General features: G+C 35.4%; 4 protein-coding genes across 7 annotated transcripts; 3 read left to right on the forward strand and 1 right to left on the reverse strand.

Annotated features, from left to right (window-relative positions):
- Positions 1-494: 494 nt before the first annotated feature.
- LOC106348349 (probable serine/threonine-protein kinase DDB_G0281745) lies at positions 495-1,792 on the reverse strand. The gene is made up of 2 exons (XM_013788071.3): positions 1,471-1,792; positions 495-875 (listed from the first exon to the last, which is right to left on the reverse strand). The coding sequence occupies exons 1-2, from the start codon at positions 1,720-1,722 to the stop codon at positions 684-686; spliced, it is 444 nt and encodes a 147-aa protein (XP_013643525.1). The 5' UTR covers positions 1,723-1,792; the 3' UTR covers positions 495-683.
- Positions 1,793-5,122: 3,330 nt separating this feature from the next.
- Positions 5,123-8,297, forward strand: LOC106348348 (ubiquitin domain-containing protein DSK2b). The gene is made up of 8 exons (XM_013788068.3): positions 5,123-5,523; positions 5,963-6,700; positions 6,820-7,034; positions 7,111-7,224; positions 7,351-7,406; positions 7,632-7,663; positions 7,801-7,890; positions 7,991-8,297. The coding sequence occupies exons 1-8, from the start codon at positions 5,289-5,291 to the stop codon at positions 8,137-8,139; spliced, it is 1,629 nt and encodes a 542-aa protein (XP_013643522.1). The 5' UTR covers positions 5,123-5,288; the 3' UTR covers positions 8,140-8,297.
- Positions 8,298-11,555: 3,258 nt separating this feature from the next.
- On the forward strand, positions 11,556-14,094 carry LOC125610001 (zinc finger BED domain-containing protein RICESLEEPER 2-like). The gene is made up of 2 exons (XM_048781642.1): positions 11,556-12,021; positions 12,425-14,094. Exon 2 carries the CDS (start codon positions 12,427-12,429, stop codon positions 14,092-14,094), a length of 1,668 nt encoding a protein of 555 aa, XP_048637599.1. The 5' UTR covers positions 11,556-12,021; positions 12,425-12,426.
- A 624-nt stretch (positions 14,095-14,718) lies between these two features.
- Positions 14,719-19,460, forward strand: LOC106450481 (protein NLP1-like). 4 transcript variants are annotated; one of them, XR_007314419.1, is made up of 6 exons: positions 14,726-14,943; positions 15,299-16,294; positions 16,904-16,951; positions 17,045-18,008; positions 18,190-19,101; positions 19,201-19,460. XR_007314419.1 is itself a non-coding variant. In XM_048735046.1 (5 exons), the coding sequence occupies exons 2-5, from the start codon at positions 15,440-15,442 to the stop codon at positions 18,939-18,941; spliced, it is 2,619 nt and encodes an 872-aa protein (XP_048591003.1). In that variant the 5' UTR covers positions 14,719-14,947; positions 15,299-15,439; the 3' UTR covers positions 18,942-19,204. The 4 variants fall into 4 exon arrangements, 3 of the variants coding, with proteins under 3 accessions (XP_048591003.1, XP_048591002.1, XP_048591004.1); XM_048735046.1 differs by having other exon boundaries at positions 14,719-14,947; positions 18,190-19,204; XM_048735045.1 differs by having other exon boundaries at positions 18,190-19,204.
- Positions 19,461-19,547: the final 87 nt, after the last annotated feature.

A 19,547-nucleotide genomic window follows, 5' to 3' on the forward strand; every position in this document is an offset into this window, starting at 1 on the left:
TAGTTTAATCCAAATAATTAATTAGTTAGCTTAATACATGAACTTTAAAATTGTACCGAATATTTGACTTATTGAAACAATAATGTCAGTTATTTTTTATTTATAATAAAAATTAAAAAAATTCCAAAAACTCATAGCAAAGTTAAAAAATGTTAAATAGAAAATAATAATTATTATCTTCTTTCCAAAGCATCCAAATATATAATTTAAATAGTTAAGTTACACAAATTAATTAATGTTTTAATCATCACAAATATTATTATAAATAGTATTTTTAAAATATATATTAATATTTCAGATATTTTTAGATGGTCAAATGATGATTCTTTGTTCAGGTCAAGTTTGATTACATTTCTTTTGGTATAGTCTAGGATCCCTTTGAACACTTACGTTGAATCCAGTCCTGTTTGGTAGCTCTTAATTCGGATTGGTTTCTCGTCCGGATACCTTTTCTAGGCACGAAGTTACAAACAAGTTCGAAGCACTAGCGTAAATGATGGAGACAAGACTGACATTATTACACGAAATATAGTACATGAGTATGAGATTTAAAACTAGCAACTAAATATGAGAACAATGAATTTTTTTTTTCCACCTCCAAAAACACTACAAAAATCAGAAACAGAAAGTCTCTTTAGATCTCGACGTTCCAACCCTTTTTTTTTTTCGCAAACTATAAAAATCTACTGCTGCTTCTCAGGTTGGTCCTCTTCTTCTTGGTCAGGGTTTTCTTCTTCCTCTTCTTTCTTCTCTTCCTCTTCTTCTTCGTCTTCTGCTGGAGGATCATAAGGCATCGGTGGTGGCAACGGTGTCTTCATTGGGCTAAACTTGGGGAAAATATCAGGTCTCCTCCCAGGTTTAGGCCTCTCCCACTCCTAACAGTAGATCACAATCAAATTGAAAATGTAAAAAAGATAACAAAGGAGCATGCATTTCTAGTCAAGTGTCCACTTCGATTATGAGAATGGCAAGCACAAATCCTCGAATCAATAAGAACATGCTCTTAACGTACATGTAGATTCTCAAGTATTATTCATAACCAAAACTACAGAAAAAAAGAATCAGACTGATCCTTTAGTTATAACTAAGAATAATACAATTGGAGCAGTGCAAAGAAATGATGAATATTAACAATCACTTATAGAAACATGAATAGGGAGCATACACAGACACAGAACAAATGAGTTTAACACTTGATAGATAGACAAAGAAATAACCAAACAGTAAGCTAATTTATGATACAAACTGGTTCAAATAGAAACACAACCTGAAAACCTATGAACATGAAACTGATTCTACCTGTGTCTAAGACCCCCAATCTATAGTTTTCAGATATTCATCACATACAAAAAGTAATAGGGTCAGTTTCGTCAGCAATACACCATCATAGCTAAGCCATAGAATGTAACACAAAATGGTTACGTTACGGACTGTGGGAAAGATCCGAAATATAATTGAAGGGAACCTCACAATAGGGAAATCGAGAGGATTGCGACGAGTGAGCTTCTCTTCCTCGGGTGCCATAGCCACAACTTGCAGCTGACTATTATTCCCTCTTCTATTGCTAAGTGAAGGTCGGCGGACGGACGAGAAACCGTGGACACGTGGCGAAGAGCAACCAAGCGAACGCGAGTCGTGGTGCATCGAAGAAGAGGAGGACATCTTCTTCAGAACATCAGGCGACAAAGAAGGAAGCAACCTCGCAGAGCAGAGCGACGCCATGGCTCCGGTAATCGATTCTCCTCACCAACCAAGAATATTATCTGGATAGCTTCTTGAAGCTGATGCTTCCTGTTATGTTAATGGGCCTAATAAGTTTAAGGCTTTGACTCTGGCTAGCCAATAAATCGAAAGTTCTGTCGGCCCACAAAAGCAAAACATCTTCGATATATTAATAGAGAAACATTAAAAAAATTATAACTTGTAGTTTATACAAATTAAAAAAGTATCAAAGTTAGTCACGTAATTTGAATGCTAATTTGGCTTACATAGTAACTTAAGAATCACTTAAAAATTTTATTAGTCCAAAATTAAATTGTTAAAGAATGTTATATTATATAGTACGTTCATTATGTACCATTCATTTATCAAATTGAAATTATTATATATTTTTTCCTTAAAAAAAATCTACGGAATTACCTAATATGAGTATTAATTTTAAATAATAAATATTTGCTAACAATCTGTATACTTTCTATCATTTTTGTTTAATTGTTTAATTACATTAGTCATATAATAAAAAGTTAGATTTTTTTTGTATATGTTGTATTTTGAATTTTTCAAAACGAGTATAAATTACTAAAATTATTAAAAGTCTCACATAAGCTTTTGTGATCAAAGTTTAAATTATTTTCTATAATAAGATACAATGATTATAAAATAATATGAATTAATAATTTTATTTTAATAAGTGTTTATGTTAATATATATCATATCATATCATATCGTTTAAATTAAACTATACATTATATGAAAATACATATTTATATTTTGATATCTGGGTTGAACATATATTAAAAAGTTAATACCTTAATTTTGAAATCTTCATTGTTTTGTTTAAAAATATTATAAATTATTGAAACCACTAAACATTCCACATTAAAGAAAATCGTAGGTGTAAAATTTTGCTATACAAATATGCAAATAATCATAAAATCATATGAGTATACTATATATATATATAAATATTTCTCCCAAATCATTCCACTTATTATTGCACTCTCTCGTACAAATGCCACTAAAGTTATGAATACATTTAAATGACTGTTTAGACATTATGCAATCCGGTTTAGTTGTAACCTCAGTAGCATGGAAGAATATTTGTTATAAGAAACTAATTTGGATTGGGTTTCCACTAAAATAATGGATCCCATAATTATATATGCATATATAATATATACATATATATATATAAAAATTTAGAACTCCAAAAAGTAGAACCTTCCACTGAAAGTGCTCTTGTTACTGTAAAAATTTGGTAAGTTAACAAACGATGAAGAAAAGGAGGGCATCTCAATCTCCACTCCATAATTTACTCCAAATATGGAGTGAAAAATGGAGTATGAACAAACAATAAAAAATCACTCTATTTATAGAGTAATCACTTTTTTTGTTTCTTCATTACTCTATTTCTTAGTTCATTTTGCAGTAAATTATGGAGGGGTGATGGAAATGGTCTAACTCTAGCAAATAACCCATTCTGTTAAAGAAATTAAATGAAGTGGTCAGTTTAAATGATCTTACGTACACACGTATTAATTGATATCACGAGTATGTATGGTTAATTGATATTGGTTAGATTTAAAAAGCATTGTATGTTAATAATTAGTAAGATCTATTTTAGTTGGACTGTTATAATTTTTTTAATAGTCCAAAAAAACAATAGATAAAATATCACTCTATTTTAATAGATTAGATTAGATCTTGACCTGCACATTTGTGTGAGTTTTTTCTTCTTATAATAAAAAATTTTAGTTTATATAACAAAATTTATCACTAAATTAATGTGATTTATATGTATTATATAACTCTATAATGTCTATATCAAAGTGGCTTGTTGTTACTATAAATTTTTGTAAAAATATTTATTTTGAGAACATTATTATATAACAATACTATTTTACATCATTTTAATATTTTTCTATGTTTGAAATGTGTATGGAAATCAAATTAAATTAGACCTACATAATAGGGAATAAATATTGTGAGATCTTGTTAAAAAAACAAAAAAATATTTTTTTTTTTAAGAAACTATAATATATTGTACATGCAAAACAATTTTGTAGTAAAAAACTTATTTGAAAAATTGCTTGAAATACACAAAGTTGAATAAGTTTTTTTGTTATTTTATTTTATTTAAAATAAAAATAGATATTTCTTTCTAACAAAATCTTTTTAAGATCTTTATAAAATGTATTTCCGAAAATTCATTTAAATATTTATTATCATTAAAATATAGTTAAAAAATTATACGATTTTAATTTTCGTTCATTAAACAAAAATAAATTTAATTTGAAATTCTAGTTATATTTTATGATAGTGGAAATTTAAATTAATTGATTTTCGAAAATAAAATTTAAAATGATTCTCAATTTTTTTTTTTAATTTTTCTTAAACAATATTTATTTGTATTTTAAATAAAAGATAAAGCTATTAAAAGATATGATGATTAAATTATGTAAAATTTGATAAACATTATAGAGGATGATCCATTTTTAAATATCACACATGAAAGATGTCATGACTTCTGTTTTAATAATATAGATAGGAAAATTCCATAAAAATACCTCAACTAAATTTTTTTAAACATTTTAATACTCAATTTTTTTCGTTACCCATTTTAATACCCCTACTAATTATTTTTCTCATTTTAATATATAAACGTTAAAACTATGCCCATGTTTATATCCAGATTTAGTTCATTTTAATTACAAATACTAATATATTTCAAAATAACATTAAAAACTCTCCAAAATTTACAAACAAGTCCCATAAAATTCTAATTTTATTTTCTGTTTGAGAAATAAAAGTAATTAAATTTTGTATAATCTTAAATTTTTGTAACAAAAGTTTTAAGTTTTAAATATTGAATTAATTCGTTTTTTGAAATTTATTTATTTTTCTTCAAAATTAATTTTTAGCATTTTCCCACTAATTTATTTACTTTCTTTCCTAAATCTTTAAATAAATTATAAAATTTCTTATTTTTCTTAGATTTTGGAGATTTTTAAAATTTTGGTTGAAACTTATTAGTATTTTCATTTAAAATAAATAAAGTTTGGATATTAAAAGTGGTACATCTTTAGAAGTTTGTGTATTAAAATGAACGAAATAATTAGTTGTGGTATTAAATTAGATACCAAAAAAAATTTCGGTAATAAAAAATTTAACTAAATTTAGTAGAGGTACTTTTTTTTAATGAAATTTTCACGAATAGATATTCTAATATTTGGTTCTATATATACCTGGATCCGATCTGTTTTTTAGCCAAAGCTGATCCGAATACCCGGCCAGATCAGAAGTTGCTGAATGTTGAATCCGACCCGGCCGGAGCGGTTCTAGTGGAAACGTTCTCTGAAACCAAAGTCATTTGATTGGTCGTTGAGAGCCAACAATACGTCACTCTCTTCAATTCTCCATACTCTCTCTCTCATTTCTAATTCGACCAAAGAAAAATTTATATCCCTTTCCTCAAGAAATCTACCCAAACCGACTTTAAGAGCTTCCTCGACTCTTCTCCTCCTCTTCGTTGATTTCTTCTTTATTCGCGGACGATCTAAAACATAGAAATGGGTGGAGAAGGAGATTCGAGTAAGCCGCAGACTGCTGGTGAAGGAGGAGATGTTGTTGCCGTGAACGTCAGGTGCTCGAACGGATCCAAATTTAGCGTGAGCACGAGTCTCGATTCCACGGTGGAGGCCTTCAAAGCGTTGGTGGCGCAGAACAGCGAAGTGCCAGCGAATCAGCAGCGTCTGATTTACAAGGGTCGCATCCTCAAAGACGATCAGACGCTCCTCAGCTATGGTTGGGTTTCTCACCTTCTTGAGGATTTAATTGATTGGAATCGCATAAAGTTTCAATCTTGGAATGACCCAATTACATTTTGATGGATGTTTAGCTAAGATACAATGTTCCATTTATGTTCTGTCTGAAAATGATAGTCTCTTGAGCCTTACCGTATCTATTCTCTGTATGTTTTGTGGATTTAATTGATTGAAATTGCATAAAGTTTCAATCTTGGAATGACCCAATTACATTTTGATGGATGTTTAGCTAAGATACAATGTTCCATTTATGTTCTGTCTGAAAATGATTGTCTCATGAGCCTTACCGTATCTATTCTCTGTATGTTTTGTGGATTTAATTGGATTGAAATCGCATAAAGTTTCAATCTTGGAGTGACCCAATTACATTTTGATGGATGTTTAGGTTTAATTGATTTATCTATTCTATGTATATCTAGGTTTGCAGGCTGATCACACCGTTCATATGGTTCGAGGCTCGGCGCCTGCATCATCACCACCACCTTCTGCTCCAGCTACAACCCAAGCCACTGCCCCTGGTGTCACTCGAGGTGTTGGTTCAAACGACAGCTCAATTCCCGGGCTTGGATTCAATCCTTTAGGTGGTGGGAACGCTATGTCTGGACTATTCGGAGCTGGTCTTCCTGATCTTGAGCAGGCACAGCAACAGCTAGCTCAGAACCCTAACATGATTAGAGATATGATGAACCAACCAGCCATTCAGAGTCTAATGAACAACCCTGAGTTTATGAGGAGTATGATCATGAGCAACCCTCAGATGCGTGAGCTTGTGGATCGCAACCCTGAGCTTGGCCATGTCCTCAATGACCCGAGCATCCTTAGGCAGACTTTGGAAGCGGCGAGGAACCCGGAGCTGATGCGTGAGATGATGAGGAATACCGATAGGGCTATGAGTAATATTGAGTCTATGCCTGAGGGGTTTAACCATCTTAGGCGTATGTATGAGAATGTCCAGGAACCGCTCATGAATGCTACGACTATGCCTGGGAACGGTGGAAACAATGCGGCTTCTAATCCTTTTGCTGCTCTCCTTGGAAACCAGGGTGTTACTACCGATGCTGCTTCTAATAATTCTACGACACCGAATGCTGAGACGGGGACAGGAAATGGTATTCCGAATGCAAATCCACTTCCTAATCCTTGGGGTGCTACAGCTGGTAAGGAACTTCATTCTCACCCTTTTAGTCGCCTGTGTTACTTGGCTACTTGTTTCTAATTTAGGTTCTACTCCTAATGCAATAAATATTATTGAACATATTGTGGGGCTACTTGACAGGCCAGACGAATGCCCCTGGAAGTACAAATTCTGGTGGGGATGCGAGAAGCACTGGTCTTGGTGGTCTTGGAGGGCTTGGTGGACTGGGTATGCTTGGAGCGGATTCACCTCTTGGTGTCACTCCAGATGCTTCTCAGTTGAGCCAGATATTGCAAAATCCAGCCATGTCCCAGATGATGCAAAGCGTCCTTTCCAATCCACAATACATGAACCAGGTAAGAAGACCTAGAAACTTTTAAGACATTGCTGCTGTTGGGAACATGTATTTTAATGGCGTCCCTTTATTTTCAGCTGATGAATCTCAACCCACAACTGCGAACCATGCTAGATTCGAATCCTCAGTTGAGGGAAATGATGCAGAACCCAGATTTCCTTCGTCAGTTTAGCTCCCCGGAGATGATGCAGGTCAGTTGGGCCACCTTTGCTGTCCCTCCAGAGCTCCAGAGAAACATTTCTGTGTCTCTAATCTATTATCAAATGATGAAGTTTCTTCAGCCTAACGTTATTGATTGTGTTTTTTTTGGTCTTTAGCAAATGATGACTCTACAGCAATCATTGTTCTCTCAGAATAGGAATACGACCACCCAGTAAGTGTTAAACCCCCTTAGCTTGTTAGACAATAGTGTGAATATCAAGCATGATATGGATAAAATTATGAGTGATGCATCAAAGCATCTCAATCGTTGAAATAAACTTGAATAGAAACATAAACATTGTTCTTTCTTTTTGGCCCTGCCTTTCGACAGAAGCTGTTGAGCTCTCTTTGTTTTCCATCAATCTGTATTTATGTTCCCAATACATCTTCTCTGTAGGGATCCGGGGCAAACTGGTGCTGCTGCAGCAGGTACTCTTATAGATATTATATGCATCTGAAGTATAAAGGCTTTAGTTATTTCACTTAGTATTGTCATTTTTTGTACTTTGCTTCTATTTTAATGTTGTAGCTTATTGAGTAAATAATTACGTTGGCAATGTTTATAGGGGCAGGCAATAACGCAGGGCTGGATTTATTGATGAATATGTTTGGCAGTCTTGGTGCTGGTGGCCTGGGTAGCACGAACCAACCTAATGGTTAGACTCACTGGAGTGATACCATTTTCTTTTTTTGGTTTTATCATGTATCCATTGAGATGGTTCCCACTATTGAAGCATGTTTTTTGTTTGGTTCCAGTTCCTCCTGAAGAACGCTTTGCGACTCAGTTGCAACAGCTGCAAGAAATGGGATTCTATGACAGAGCAGAGAACATAAGGGCTTTGCTTGCAACCAATGGAAACGTTAACGCTGCTGTAGAACGACTCTTGGGGAGTATTGGCCAGTAGCAGAAGGTTCGTGAACTGATTTGTCTCGTTTCATCCATGTCTGTGGTATTCTCTCAGTTATAGAATAAACAGCCTTTGAAAATGTGTTTCAGTAATGATGATATTTATGGAATTCTTATAAATTTATATTTATGATAGGATCGTGAAACTTGTGGATAGATATTTTGGGTCTTCGTTGTTTCATCTTTCAGTTCTATTTGAGTTGTGTTGCAACATGTTTCGGAACTTGGAATGACTACATTTACGTCCATCTTATAGAGATCATTGTGATGTGTTTTTAATCGTTAGAGATTCCAATGAGGTTTTGTTGCACTTTAGGATAAATATCGTGGGTAATCAAAATGAAACCGTATCAAACAACAAAAAGTTTAGTTTTGACTTTTGATTCGACTTGATTACTTCCATTATAATTTTAGTTTATTCCACAAAGTTTATTTCCACTGTTTACAAGAAATTCAAACCATTTACGAGACCTCTTTTATGAATGAGGGAATGAAAGTAATTACCGAAAATCAAGAAAAATTGATGAAAATCAAAAGATTGGAAGCATATTTAATACTCACTTTGAATAGTAAGGGTGGACAGATAAATAGAATCTGAAAATCTATATTGAATTCTGACCGATAAAAATGAATCTAAATCGAATCCAATCATTTTTCATGGATTTTTTCTGAATCAAATCCGAATCCGAATGAATATCTGAAAAATACAAAAATTCATAATTTCAGAAAATACTAATACTAAGCCCATATTTAATCTTGAATAAGTATTTAAAATACTTTAAAATTTCATTTAATACCTAAAATAAATATCTATTACACTTGAGTGTTGTTCTCTAATTTCATTGTTTTTACTTTCTACATAAAAATCTCGGATATGATATACTTCCACATAGTTTTGAGTTCTGTTCTCTAATTTCACTGATTTTAATTACTCTCTAGTTCTCTAGTTTCACTTATCAAAAATTACATTAGAATCAAAAAGAACCGTGAAAACCCATTTCTTATTTCTTATTTCTTATTTCTTATTTCTCATTCCATTTTTTTTTATTTTTGATCTTTTGTTTCACTAGATCTTTATTTGGTTTCCTGGTTTAACTAAGTACATAACAATATTTTAGAATTGAAAACCTGATTAAGATCTGAAAACCCAAAATTATATTGGGATTATCTGGATTTTGGAAATGTTACTAAAATTGAATTGAACCCAACTAAATCCGAATCAAACTTTTACAATATACGAATGTGGTTGAAATTCATAAATCCAAACATCTGAAACCCAACTGACCCCGAACCGATTAGTCTCCCAAATTGCCAACCCTAATGTAAATTCTTACATGAGTTTTAATAGGACAAAGTAGTGCGTAAAAACTTGAATTATTCTAATTACCACCATTTAGTTTTAAGTTGGAAGTCAATAAAATTTAACAATTGTCAAAAGTCCTAAACCTAACTAATAAAAATGTTTAATAATTGATCTACATACTCTTATAATTCGGTTCAAAAGTGGCTTGCGCTCTAGGATGTGACGATGTGGTATGCACTCTGCAATATTAATGACTAGAAGAACCATTATTTCGATGAAGGGTATATAATTATGTAGCAATGAATGGATCATAACCTTTTAATTTATAAAGAGTGTGTCAACATAAATTCCACATCAAAAATTTTGAAAGAACAAGTAATTTGATCCATTCCATTTACCATCAACTGGTTCTAAGTTGGAAGTTCAGAAAATTTAACACATATCTAATTAACAAATAGACACGAGAGAGGCAATGAAGAGCGCATGATCCAGTGGTTAGCTTCGAATGAGTATAAGTTTGGTTATATGTGGGTCAAGAATAAGGATTAAGGATCGATCGAGGTTACTGTTTATGAACATCGTTTGTCTTTTTTCTTGCCGCTATAGATATCGGAAAATGCCAACACTATCCGACTTTGTCCATGTCTCGGGATTAATCCAGGTTTTGATTCGAAAGCTATCCTTATTGTAAAAGGAAAAAGAAAAAAAACAGAAAGAGAAAGAGAGAGATACATCATACATCGTGCGATAAGGATGTGTATATAATGTTAAATATATGATGTACACGAGGATTCAACTAACAATATTTACACATGTAAATTAAGTCTTATAAAGGAAGTGAAGATTATTTAAAAAGTTCAGTGGCCTTTGGTTTGGTCATGTCCTGGACGCGACTAACAGAGAATAATCGTACGATAAAGAAGGACGACGGCTTCCCAGATCATTGAGAGTCATTTAATTAAGCGTGACCCTTTAGAGATTTTGTAATGTGTCCAATTACATATTCATCAGATATAGACAAATGTAGCATTAACACTTTTGATATGAAATTACTTAAGAATGTTATGTGTTAGTGTCCAATCGATTGGAGACTAGAGCATGTCTACTACCTTTACTTACATCGTTGCTCAATTTTGTTTTAAGCTTCACTTTGCATGATATGGTTCACATTTAATTCATACACTAGAATATTATTAAAGATATCAAATAAAAAAAATAGAGCAGAACATAAAACCTAATGGATTGTATTAGTATTGTTGTCGTGTATATAAGTGATAAAATGTTTCTTTTTTTATGATTGAGACAACTTCTGAAGTGTTTTCCAAGTTTTTGTTGTTGAACTTTAAAAGGAAGATTTGAACTGCTATCAAATTTGTTCCATACATGCAAAGAATACTAGCTAAGAAGAATAACTTGGCATGCCATTTTTAACATTAATGGTTCATGTTGATTCACTACTCATGGAATTTGGTTAACTAATCAGTTCTAAACAACTTTTTTTTTTTTCTGTGGAGAATACTAAGACGGACAACCCGGCACGAAGTCTTCTAACATCAATGATTCACATTGATTCAGTATTATTTGACGGTTTTGTTAGTTAGCCCTACTTAAACAACCTAAAGGAGGAACCGTTCTAAATCATTTTTTATAATTTCGTGTGCAAAAAAAATACTTAAACAAACGGCCTGGCACAAAATCGTCATACATTAATGGTTTATGTTGATTCATTATATAATAGTTTGATTAGGTAAACTATTTTAAATAATTTTCTTAAATTTCCATTCATTGTAAAATAATAGGGCTTAAACTTGACTTTGAGGGGTCAATAGAAGAGATTCTTACCAACTGAGCTATTAACATTTACATCATTCATCAATCACATTGTACTTTAAAAGTACAATTTCAGGAACATTTGACGATGATATTTTCTAAGTTTACTTAATCCAGTGTACCCAACCATAAATGGCAAATCCAGGATGTTAAATGAACTTTTAGTTTTAAAGATTTATGAGAATGGGAAACGAAATGCATAATCAAGAATTATTCTGCCATTGTGAAATTATATACCGATCACATGCAGCCTCCATTTTATACAGAGTTTCAAGCTTTCAAACTAGGATGCAGGGATGTTAAAATGGGCTTGTCCTACCCATTTACGTCCAAACCCGTTTAATTTTTGTGTCCATATAAAGTCCATTTACTTAACAATATTAAACGGGCTTCGTCGGGTTTGTCCACATGTGTCCATTTAATAAATGGGTTTTGATAAAAATAACTGGACAGCCCATTAAATTCATTTAATTTTTTTTTCTCTTTTTCAACCTAATCTATCGTCGTTGTTCTTCCTCCTTCTTCACCTCCTTGGCTCTTTGCCTCCTTACGAAAGATCAAACTGCTCCAAATGAGTTTCTGATTCGAATCACGAAGCTTCTAGGGTTTTGATTTGTCTTCTAGAGTCGTTGTTCTTCACCTCCGTGTCTCCTTGCCTCCTTTCATCTCGTCACGAGATTCTCGTGTCTGCTACTTCTTCTTCTTCACTCTCTCCAGCTCGTGTCTTCCTCGTATCATACAATCAAGGTTCGTTTCAAACTGATTTCATAAGTGTTCTTTCAATTAATTTGTGGGTTTGTTTAAAAATGGTTTGATTTGTGAACAGGTTTCACGAACATATGCAAAGGAGTCTCAAAAATTGCAACCAAAGCTGAGATTAAAAGTGGTATGTGATTCTTTTTTTCACTGAGTGATCATTTGACTACAATATGTATATGGAAACAAGAACAGAACCGATAACCAACATGATTAACTATGTTTTGTATGAACATCTTCTTCGCTGTGACCGTGTGAGTTAGCTTCTACTAGTTTTGTCAAGTTTTTCGTTAGCTAAAGAGTCATTGTGTAGACAAATTTTGATAGTCCCTTGCAGCCACTAATAATTAAATATGTTTCTTTAATAATTAAATATGTTTTTTTTTTTTTGCAGAGATGGACTATGATACTGTGCACACAATGGCGCTTCTTGAAGCTCAACGTGAATACATGGACATGAATGATGAAGATGTTGAATTTGATATAGATGAAGAAATGGCAGAAACAGAAACAGAAGCAGAAGCAGAAGTTCAGTGTGAACCACAAGCCACTGCATCAACACAAGCAGCGAAACCTCAACGTAAGCGTCGAAAAACTTCACTTGTTTGGAAAGATTTTGTACTAGTGGGGGTAGAAGAGGATGGAAAAGAAAGGGCTAAGTGCATTCATTGTGATTCAAAATTAGTGGTTGGTAAGACTCATGGTACAAATCAGTTGAAACGGCATTTAGAGTTTTGTTCTAAGATGCCTAAGAAGGTAGATAAGCATGTGTATGATCATATGGTAGATCGTGAGATGGTTACTGAGTCTATCATTTACCATGATCTACCATTTCGATACGTGGAATATGAGAAAGTTAGAGAAAGAGATAGGTATTTAAATCCTGACGTTCAACATATCTGTAGACAGACTGCTGCTCTTGATGTTTATAGGAGATATGAAATAGAGAAAGAGAAGTTGAAAGGGCTGTTTGTGAAGCACCGTGGTAGGGTTTGTCTCACCGCTGATTTATGGGTAGCTCGTCCTCAAAACATGGGTTATATCTGCTTAACTGGACATTATATTGATGATGGCTGGAGATTACACAGCAAGATCTTAGAATTTTGTGAGATGAAGTCTCCACATACTGGTGAGGAAATAGCTAATAAGGTTTTTGAGTCATTGAAGGGATGGGGTTTGGAGAAGAAGGTTTTCTCGATGACGTTGGACAATGCCACCAACAACAACAGTATGCTGAGAATCCTCAAGGGTAAGCTTCAGATGATTGGTGGAAGCGATGGAGGTTTGTTGTCTGATGGTAAACACATACATGTGAGATGCTGTGCTCATATTCTAAACCTCATAGTGAAAAGTGGCTTAGCATTAGCGAACAGTCTTCTGCATAATATCCGAGAAAGTGTTAGATATGTGAAAGCATCGCCACAAAGACAAGAAGCATTTGCGGCATGTGTAGAGAGAGTAAGAATTACAAGTGGATTGGGGTTGTCACTTGATGTTCCTACTCGCTGGAACTCTACATATGAGATGCTTTTCAGAGCTCTCAAGTTTAAGGCTGCATTTGCTAGCATGGAGTTGTATGATCCAAAGTATAAGACGTTGCCTACAGAGGATGAGTGGAAACGTGGGGCAAAAATCTGTGACCTTTTGAAGCCATTCAGTGCTATCACGACTTCTTTTTCGGGTTCAAAGTATCCTACTTCGAATGTCTACTTCACACAAGTATGGAGGATACAATTGTTATTGAAGAGATATGCAGAATGTGATGATGATGGAGTGAGAGAAATGGCCAGAGAGATGCAAGTTAAGTTTGATAAATACTGGAAAAGTTACAGTGTAATCTTGGCTATGGGAGCAGCTTTAGATCCAAGAATAAAGATTGAGATGCTTGAAGCTGCTTATAAGAAATTGGATCCCTCTACTTCAAGTTTAAAGATAAAAGAACTCAAGGATAGTTTGTCTGCACTCTACAAAGACTATCAGAAACGGTCTCAAACAAGTTCTTCAGGTGTTTCACTCACACCAACTCCACAAGAGATTGTCACAGAATCTCCACTTGAAGATTAAACGGGTTTGGACGTAAATGGACATCTATTAAACGGGTTTGGACGTAAACGGGCTTGGACGTAAATGGGCGGGTAAGCCCGTTTTAACATCCCTGCTAGGATGTAAGTCAGGAATAATGAATATATCATAAACTGAAAAATAACTCTTGAAAGTCGATAGTATTCGCGACACCTGCCGAATGTAAGAAGACATGAGAATTGAGAAGACATGTCTTCTGTAAGAATCCTTCACCTGCACAATACGAGAAGACATGTCTTCCATACGAATCTTTCTCCTACGGATCCTTTGATAGAACCAAATATTAGAAGTACCGACTAGAAAAGAATACGTAATTACGTATACATAATCAACACAAACGATTAAAAATCTTTTATATAATTAGTTTAAATATTATTATTATTATACGTATCAATATATTCTAAAAATAATTCTATAGGGGAAAATAATTTGAACAAAGAGGGCAGGAGCCGCAGGACAAGAACAAGATCATTTATCAACTCAGCTCCAAACAAAATCTTTTTTTTTTCCGTCTCTCTCTCTTATGATCAGAAATAGAGAGAACTGAAGAAAACAGCATTCAACAAAAGAGCAGATTTTTTAGCAAAAACAAAAAAAAACAAAAGAGCAGATCAAGTTTGATTTGTCTCTGATAAACCAATAAGCTGCGTCTTTCTTTTAGTTCAGATATAGACAAAGCTGTATACGTGTGACTAGAGTAGTGGATGCTCTTGTCACGGGTCCACTTCTCGGTAAAGAATCTTCAAGCCCATATCAATCAATTTTGTCCAGAAGAAGAAGAAGAACAGTAGAAAAAAAACATTCAACAAAAGGCAGAAGCTTTGTGATAAAGTTGGTAACTTTTGCTGCCTGAAACTTTTACCCAGATCTCTTTGATTAACCTTCTTTTATGGGTTTTCAATTAGAATTGGGTCTACTGTTTTCCTCAGCAGATTTTCTTTCTTTCTTTGATTTACTGATAAAGAGCTTCAATGATTGTCCTCTTGGAGAGTTTCCATGTGCATAGGGGATATAATCTTGTGCTTGGAAGTTTATTTTGATTGATACCATCATTTAAGTCAACTCTCCATTGAAAGCGAAGCTGCTTATACATAATCTTTGAAAGTTTACAAAACACCATTTTGATTTTTCTCTTCTCTTGTTCTTGGATGAGTTTTTTTGATGATGTTTCTGCATCTTTTTTCAGATAGCATTCCAAGTAAAGGAGCGTTAGTTCCTCTGGACTTTGCACCTTGTATCTGAGCAGTTTTTGAGAGCTTGAGGATCTGGTAGGAATAGGATCTGTTGGATGCTATATTAGAAAGAATTAAAAAGGAAATCTTCAGAAATGGAAGATGATGGTGGCAGTGATGGAGGAGAAGGAAATGGTGGGTTTTCACCTAATTCTAGCTTTGGGGCATTCCCTGAGATGCCTATGGATTTGGATTTGGATGAGCTCTTTTTTGATGGATGTTGGCTAGAGACAACCGATTTAAAACAGTCAGAAGAAACCGCTTCAGCTTCTAACGCCATGAATGACAACACCCCTTTCCTCTACTTTGCTGAGAACCCATTTCAAGAAAACGTTTCCAACGAAGAAACAGAGAGAAGGGCGAATCAAGAACCTCTAAACCAGGTTGCAACAAGTTCTGAGCAAGCAGAAAAGTTTCTACTAGAGGAAGCTGAGGTGGCAAGGCGTTGGTGGATTGCTCCAAGAGGAAGTGAAGGCCCTTCTTCATCTGTGAAGGAGAGACTCTTACGAGCTATAAGCGGTCTCGACGAGGCCGTGCCGGATAAGGACTTCCTTGTGCAGATATGGGTGCCATTTCAGCAGGAAGGGAAGAACTTCTTGACCACTTTGGCTCAGCCACATTTATTCAACCAAAAATACTCGAGCCTTGCGAAATACAGACATGTTTCAGAGACTTATAACTTCCCTGCTGATGAGGGCTCGAAAGATGTTGGTCTCCCCGGCCGTGTTTTCCTGCAGAAACTGCCTGAATGGACTCCTGATGTACGTTTCTTTAGGAGTGAAGAGTATCCGCGCATCAAAGAAGCACAAAAGTGTGATGTCCGTGGGTCGCTTGCTGTCCCTGTGTTTGAAAGAGGTAGTGGGACTTGTTTGGGTGTTGTTGAGATCATCACAACAACTCAGAAGATGAATTACCGGCCAGAACTTGAGAATATCTGTAAAGCTCTTGAGGTTTTTCTCTTTCTCTTACCACACATGTTTAGACAAATTCCACCACTAAGACCTTAGAATGAATGTCTGTTTCAGTGGAGGGCCTCCTGTTTGTGCTCTTTAGAAAGAATTAAAAAAAAAAGGATCTTCTTGTAACACCCCGACCTGGGATTTGCTGTTAAGGGGACTCGATTTTTAAACGGTTTTAAGTGATTTTCATAGTATTTCTGGTTTTGGATACGACTTTGAGTATTAATAAATGGAGATTTCAGAGATTGAGTTATCGAGATTAAATACGAAAATACGGGTATTACATTTTGGTATCAGAGTGGGTTCCGTTACGGCCCTGACCCTGGATGGCTGTTAAAGGGACTCGGTTTAAACGGTTTTAAATGATTTTTTTAAAGTATTTCTGGTTTGGAGACGACTTTTGAGTATTAATAAGATTTCAGAGTTATTGAGTTTAAGGAAATACTAGTGTTACACATCTGTTCTCTTCTGCATATGTTTGGACTGAGATTGCTTTCATCTATCTTTCTGTATCCATATTCCTTATCAATTTGTATGTGACAAGAGTGAGAAGTTTTGTTAGTGTATCACAATATCTTAAAGATGCTTCTATTTTTGCAGGCTGTGGATCTAAGGAGTTCAAGTAACTTGAAAACTCCAAGCACTGAGGTGCATTAACTTTACTCTTTACTTCATTCACAGGTCCTAGAAACAATGACATGCATTACTTACTAAGGTCATACCCCATGTTTTTTTTTCCAGTTTCTGCAGGTGTATAATGATTTCTACTATGCTGCTTTACCTGAGATATCAGATTTCTTGGCCTCAGTCTGCAGATCATATGATCTCCCTCTAGCTTTGTCATGGGCCCCGTGTGATCGGCAGGGGAAAGGTGGATCTCGACATTCTGATGAGAACTTTTCTCAGTGCGTTTCGACAATCGATTCTGCTTGCTTTGTCCTGGATGAACAGAGCAAATGCTTTCTGGAAGCATGTTCTGAATACCATCTTCTCCAAGGGGAAGGCATGGTTGGGAAAGCATTCAAGGAGACCAAACTGTTTTTTGTGCCTGAAGTGACCATATTTAGTAAGACCAACTACGCGCTTTCGCACCATGCTAAAGTGTCTGGACTACACGCTGCTTTAGCAGTCCCGTTGAAGGGCAAAAGCAATGGTTTGGTCGAGTTTGTGTTGGAGTTCTTCTTTCCAAAGTCCTGTATTGACACTGAAGCGAAAGAGAAGATGCTTAAGTCACTGTCTGTGACTCTGCAGCAGGATTTCAGGAGTTCAAATCTTGTCATTGACAAAGATTTAGAGTTGGAAGTCGTATTGCCTGATGGAGAGGACATGGTACTCTCAGAGAGCCCAGTAAATGGAGCAGAAACCGAAGGATCTTTGAGAGAAGTTCATATGCAAGACTCCTCCCAAATGATAAAGGCTAACGAGAAGGGTAAAGATAAAAAAGATGAATCCAAGCTCTCATCTGGCATGGATAACAGTCAGCTTGATTCAGTCCCCAATAATGTTCCTTCAGGAGCTGAGCCAGGAGGACTCAGAGTCGACGCAGGTCCAAGTACCGAACCAGCTTCGACTGGTGGTGGGAGTATGTTAGGGAGTAGAAGACCAGGGGACAAGAGAAGATCCAAAAATGAAAAGATCATTGGCTTGGAGGTTCTTCAACAATACTTTGCAGGAAGCCTCAAGGATGCAGCCAAGAGCATTGGTGGTAAGAAATTGCTGCACACTTTTAAACATAGTTATTGCTTCTTCTTCCTTTTTCCAAATACCAGGAGGTTCGGGGCCAAAGCCCGTAATCCTTCAGGCCCGAAACCACATCATGTAATATTAATTTCGTTCCAGAGGTCACTTGAACAGTGATGTGACAAAGTTTAGTTCTTATGTTGCAGTTTGTCCAACTACCTTGAAAAGGATATGCAGGCACCACGGAATAACAAGATGGCCTTCCCGGAAAATCAAGAAGGTTGGGCATTCGTTGAAGAAACTGCAAGTCGTTATGGACTCAGTTCAAGGTGCGCAGGGATCTCTCCCACTCGATTCATTCTATTCAAGCTTCCCAGCGTTGAGCTCCCCAAATATGTCCAGTAATGGCGCTTCCTTGAAAAGTAAGGAACAGATACAGCATTTGGCAGAGGATAAACAACCAGCACCAAGGTCACCATCATCTTCTTGCTCTGGTTCAAGCACCAATACTGCAAACACTCTGCAGGTTGCTGAGGAGGCTGATGCTGTATTAAAGAAAGCTCACAGCGAGGCCGAACTTCATAAAACATTCAAGGAGCCTCCTCTTCTTGAAAATTTAGCAGGTAGTAGTAGCAACAAGAGCTTAAGAGCTGGAGGGGGCATTAAAGTGAAAGCAACGTTTGGTGAGGCCATAATACGGTTTACTTTGCCTCCGAGCTGGGGCTACAGAGAGCTGGAGCAAGAGATTGCTAGGCGTTTCAGCATAGATGACGTTTCCTGGTTTGATCTCAAGTACTTGGATGATGATAAGGAATGGGTTCTTCTGAAATGTGAAGGGGATCTCGAGGAATGTATCGACATACATAGATCATCACAGAGCCAAACAATTAAGATAAGTCTGCACGACGCTTTTCAAGTCAAACTGGGAGGTTCTTTTGGTAGCACTGGTGCATCCTGATAAACCCACTCAAAGCACCAGAAATATTCTGCTGAATTAGAGATTGGCACTTTCTATTTTAGCCTCTAATTGTGGGTAAAATATACCTTGAAGACCATTTTTGCAAGTGGCAATAGTAACTGGTCTTCTGCATGGTCTGGACAGATTTTTTTGTATATAGGCAAGTATTTTTGGTATCTTTGCAACTACATAAACTGAATTACAGTATTATATATGTGTGTGTTCACTTGTTTATGTTTTAAAAAATGTCTGATTTCAGGGAATGTGCCAGGAGTGTAGAATATCCATTTCACTATATGGAATATGATCTACACACTTTAACTGATCTTTGTTAAACATGAAGAACAATATGTATGTCTATGTATCAACAAACATTGCCGCTTTGTACCCACTCAAACTCCTATTGTTAGAAACTGTGCGGACAAAAAGCACAATAATAGTAGTAGTTTACATATTTTTCCAATTATGTAGGTTGTGTTCAAACTCGGTAATGAAAGGGTGCGGCTCTTTTCTCCACCAGGTTGGTCTTGCCACTTGTGTTCACCAATTGATGTCAATTTATCTATTTATCTTACTCAGTGCACACACCGAACGTCTTTTACTACC

The sequence above is a fragment of the Brassica napus genome, chromosome A6, assembly GCF_020379485.1.
Source record: "Brassica napus cultivar Da-Ae chromosome A6, Da-Ae, whole genome shotgun sequence".
NCBI classification, from domain to species: Eukaryota; Viridiplantae; Streptophyta; class Magnoliopsida; order Brassicales; family Brassicaceae; genus Brassica; species Brassica napus.

What these genes read in the sequence shown, in the direction of transcription:
- LOC125610001 (XM_048781642.1), top strand. Translation starts at nt 12,427, where the DNA reads ATGGACTATGATACTGTGCACACAATGGCGCTTCTTGAAGCTCAACGT.
- LOC106348349 (XM_013788071.3), bottom strand. Translation starts at nt 1,722, where the DNA reads ATGGCGTCGCTCTGCTCTGCGAGGTTGCTTCCTTCTTTGTCGCCTGAT. An exon ending in ATCCTCTCGATTTCCCTATT is followed by an intron (nt 876 to 1,470) that starts GTGAGGTTCCCT and finishes ATCTACTGTTAG; the next exon opens with GAGTGGGAGAGGCCTAAACC.
- LOC106450481 (XM_048735046.1), top strand. Translation starts at nt 15,440, where the DNA reads ATGGAAGATGATGGTGGCAGTGATGGAGGAGAAGGAAATGGTGGGTTT. An exon ending in ATATCTGTAAAGCTCTTGAG is followed by an intron (nt 16,295 to 16,903) that starts GTTTTTCTCTTT and finishes CTATTTTTGCAG; the next exon opens with GCTGTGGATCTAAGGAGTTC. An exon ending in TGAAAACTCCAAGCACTGAG is followed by an intron (nt 16,952 to 17,044) that starts GTGCATTAACTT and finishes TTTTTTTTCCAG; the next exon opens with TTTCTGCAGGTGTATAATGA.
- LOC106348348 (XM_013788068.3), top strand. Translation starts at nt 5,289, where the DNA reads ATGGGTGGAGAAGGAGATTCGAGTAAGCCGCAGACTGCTGGTGAAGGA. An exon ending in TCAGACGCTCCTCAGCTATG is followed by an intron (nt 5,524 to 5,962) that starts GTTGGGTTTCTC and finishes ATGTATATCTAG; the next exon opens with GTTTGCAGGCTGATCACACC. An exon ending in TCCTTGGGGTGCTACAGCTG is followed by an intron (nt 6,701 to 6,819) that starts GTAAGGAACTTC and finishes GCTACTTGACAG; the next exon opens with GCCAGACGAATGCCCCTGGA.